Below are 3867 nucleotides of genomic sequence, written 5' to 3' on the forward strand. Positions count from 1 at the left end.
TTATGCATAGCCTTTTTTCCCTTGCTTCAGCCCCTCCCCCCTTTATTTTTTTAAGCAGTGGAACTATTCTTTAGATAAAAATCTTAGGTTCAATATATGAAATCAGTAAGGGGAACAAATGTGGTGAATGCACAGCTCTGTGGTAGTTTAGACACTTCCCTGGAATCCCCTTAATTTTACTAAACATTTTACACATTCTTTCTCTGTACCAGGAACCATAACCATTTTTTAGATTTTATGAGGCCTCTGCTCATGTGGTTGTAACATTCTTCAAACTAAACAAAACTCAAACCCACTGCCATTTAGTTGATACCAACTCATAGTGACCCTGTAGAGTCGAGTAGAACAGTCCCTGGGGGTTTTCTTGGCAGTAAATCTTGATGAGAGCAGAAGGCCTCACCTTTCTCCCATGGAATAGCAGCGGGTTTTAATTGCTAACCTCGAAGTTGGTAGGTAACTCAGTGCATAACTCACTGCACCACCAGGGTTCTTCGTTACGCGTAAGCTCTATGTCTGGTCTTCCTTTGTAGAATCCATTTCTTTACCTAATGGCATTTTTGATTCGTGTGGTTATGTGTTCAGATAATGGTAATTCTTTTAACCATTTAGTTCTATTTTTAGAGTGTTTTAATCAGAATTGTAGTGTGATTAATAGTTTATTTATTTTGGAGCATCTAATAACCAATTCTCTTCTTATTTTCAGTTTCTCTTTGTGGCCAGATGGGTTTGTATGGACAAGCTTGTCCATCTGTAACTTCATTAAGGTAAGTAGGCTTCATTTTTCTTCATTGGAACATGCAATTTTAAGTAATATTGGTCAGATCATACGACAATGAATTTTAGGAGGTGCATAAAATATAGTTTCTTTGGTCAAATAGTAGTATGGTGGGTATTGGGAGCTATTTTTGCTTACAAAGAATTTGAAAAAAAATTCATAATTGGATTTGTATCTGAAACCATTCCCCCACTTAATGAACATGCTCGTTCATTAAATAACATATTTTTACACTTTGTCATTCTTTTTTTCTTTTTAACTAATTTGCTCTCATGTCTTAGTTAGAAAATACATAATTAATTTTTAGCATGTCATTAAATTGCACTTTGAGATAATAATTTTGAATCTTTTTCTAAAGGATGATGAACACATCATGCCCAAATTACCCACTCTTAAAATAAACAAACCATGTAAAATATACAATGTAGGAACTAAGTAGTTGTATCCAACCCAGTGCTTTCAGATTTTTTGAAGTCTCCAGACCTCTACAAATTGAATCTTATCTGACGTCCAGCAAGTAAAATCAGTAAATGAGAGATCTTCCTGCTTTTTTTAGACTTCAGTGCTCTACATTCAAGTGAATCCTGAGGAATCACTAAGTTTCCACAGAGCACAGTTTGAAAAAGAACATAAGTCTGATCATAATCGAAATCTTTCAAACTAGATTATGAAGTGTTATAACCAGCCATCATTGTATATTCAATATATTGATTACCTACTCTGTTTCCATATATTGTCCTCAAATGCTTGGGGTACCACAGCTAACAAAGCAGACAAAAATCCTAGAAGCATGGAGCTTACATTCTGATGAAGGATAATAAATAAATAAAATAAGTAAAAAGGAAGAAATAAATAAGGTTGTGACAGTGATAAGGCTAAGGAGAAAAATAAAGTAGGAAAGTATGGGAGGGTATGTTATTTTAGTTAGGTTAGCCAGGAGCAGTTTCTCCGAAAATGTGACACTTGAATGAAAACCTGAAGAAGTATTGGAATGCTCATTTTTCACATACCAGCATTCCAGGCAAAGGAACTCGGGAAATACCAAGAAAAGCTTTTGTATAGTCCTGAACAGTGAGGAAGTCATTGTTTTTGGAACTGAGTAAATGATTGAAAAAAAAAAAGTGGATTGCTTACTTAGCTTTGGAGGGAAAAAGAGAAGAGAGGGGAATGTGAAATCAAGGAATTCTTAGACTTGAAAGACATTCTATTCATTTAGAATATTACAAAAGACAAATGAAACAATGGAATTGTCTTTTTTTATGAAGAAAAAAGTTTCTTTGTAAAAAAGTTTCTCTGTGTGCTATTAAGACATTTCTTCCATATCATAATGGAAATAGATTTTATATTGGGATTCTTCTAATGGAGAGATTGCTTTTTTACTTGGCTAGGGTTTTTCCTCTCTGTAGTTCAGAAAATAACCTTATTTTAAAGAAAGAAATTAAATCTTTCATTTTTAAAACTTCTCTAGGACTAACTTGACTTAACAGTGATTTCTGCTTAGTATGAAGGGGGACATCTTTACCTTTTGAGGGATATTTAAAACTCGAGGCATGGTCACATCAGGATAATTTGCAGACTTAGATCTTCCTTGGATTGAACGGTATAAAAGATAATTTAGTTGTAAAATATGCTGGATTAATTATTAATCTGATATTTTAAACTTTATTTGAATATCATGTTTAGGTTAAAACTGTGAGGGACATTGGGTTAGGGATAACATGCCCAACTTTTTTGCTTGATGGAATTATATAGAAGAAATACCATGAATTATTCCTTAATATGTTCACTGTGTGTTTTAATTCTTGCACATCATATTCTAGAATCAAAAATTTTTTTATGGATATAGGTACAAATTTAGTATTGATAAACTTCTTAACTAGTTTGAATCCTGATTTTTAAAAAATATATATATACATTTGTTGTTTCTGCAGTATTGTGTATGATTCATCCTCACATGTTTAGGGAGGATCATTGTCCTGAGGTTTCTAAGTAGAAGACAGCATTGATTTGAGATAGGGGAGAGCAGAGGAGAATGGTTATTTTGGTGAAATAAACTGTATTACTTAAAATAAAACCACAATAAAATTTAGTTTGCTTCTTTCCCATAGATTCTCTCCCAAACCAGAAATAGCTTTCACAACTACACTCCCCAGTAATGAGATGCGAGCCAGAACTCAGGCTGAAGTGTTTGCACAGAGACTACATGTAAAGCTTGCCTGTGTACTTGCCTCTTTAACGTCTATTCTTTGTTTGAGGGAACTTCAAAAGTTCCTGAAAAATCCATTATCTTTTAATTCCATTTTCCCATGAGCATTCTGAAGCTCCCTTATATGCCTAGAAAGTGTCCAATCTTGAGGCAGGAAAGATATAAGTTGATGAATAAGTAGGCATGGTTGGGAATGAGTAAATGATAAGGCAGGTGGGGGTTTGTATGCAGATAGGTAAGAGTGGAGTAGATGAAACAAACTTATGGGTAATTAAAGGTAAGAAGGGCAATGAAGGTAGATAATACATTTAAATAACTTGGTGGTACCTCATGGTCCACATGGCCTCCAAGGAGTGAGAGCCCCCCTGGACCACCAGCCCCAGCAACAGCGCTAGAGGAAGAGAGAGAGGCCCTCAGCTGCTGGGGAGTCTTTGCCCCTAATTCAATCCCCCAACACACTGAGAATATTCCATCCAGACCCCTGAAGGAAGGGGAGGGGCTTAGAAAACTCGACCTTGTCATGTACCATCAATAAAGTACACTATACCCAGAAAAAAAAATAATAACTTGGTGGATAGGCGAAGTGGTTATAAAGTGAATTAAAACTCCTGGTAGAGCCCAAATATTTAGATTAAACAAATTAGGTATTGTTTCCATTTGATAATGTTTCAGTCTAGTTTTATCTGAATGTGTTTAAGTTTAATCTAATTTAAGATTGTTTTAAAAATTACACTTACAGTATTTTTTAAAAATCATTTTATTAGGGGCTCATACAACTCTTATCCCAATCCACACACACATCAATTGTGTAAAGCGCATTTGTACATTCATTGCCCTCATCATTCTCAAAACATTTTCTCTCTACTTAAACCCCCAGACTTACATC

The 3867-nt window shown here is 34.7% G+C and overlaps 1 protein-coding gene across 3 annotated transcripts in view; it reads left to right on the top strand.

Annotated features, from left to right (window-relative positions):
• Positions 1 to 707: 707 nt before the first annotated feature.
• The window catches only part of FOXJ3 (forkhead box J3), a 101368-nt gene continuing 98208 nt past the window's right edge, over positions 708 to 3867 (top strand). For all 3 annotated transcript variants that reach the window (XM_004704923.2, XM_045298839.1, XM_045298840.1), the window contains exon 1: positions 708 to 764. In XM_004704923.2, coding sequence (XP_004704980.1) covers positions 721 to 764 — 44 coding nt within the window. In that variant the 5' untranslated portion in view covers positions 708 to 720. The remainder of the gene's footprint in view (positions 765 to 3867) is intronic.

Source organism: Echinops telfairi, unplaced genomic scaffold, assembly GCF_000313985.2.
Source record: "Echinops telfairi isolate 266 unplaced genomic scaffold, ASM31398v2 ScPeMD7_7457;HRSCAF=8495, whole genome shotgun sequence".
Classification (NCBI taxonomy): domain Eukaryota; kingdom Metazoa; phylum Chordata; class Mammalia; order Afrosoricida; family Tenrecidae; genus Echinops; species Echinops telfairi.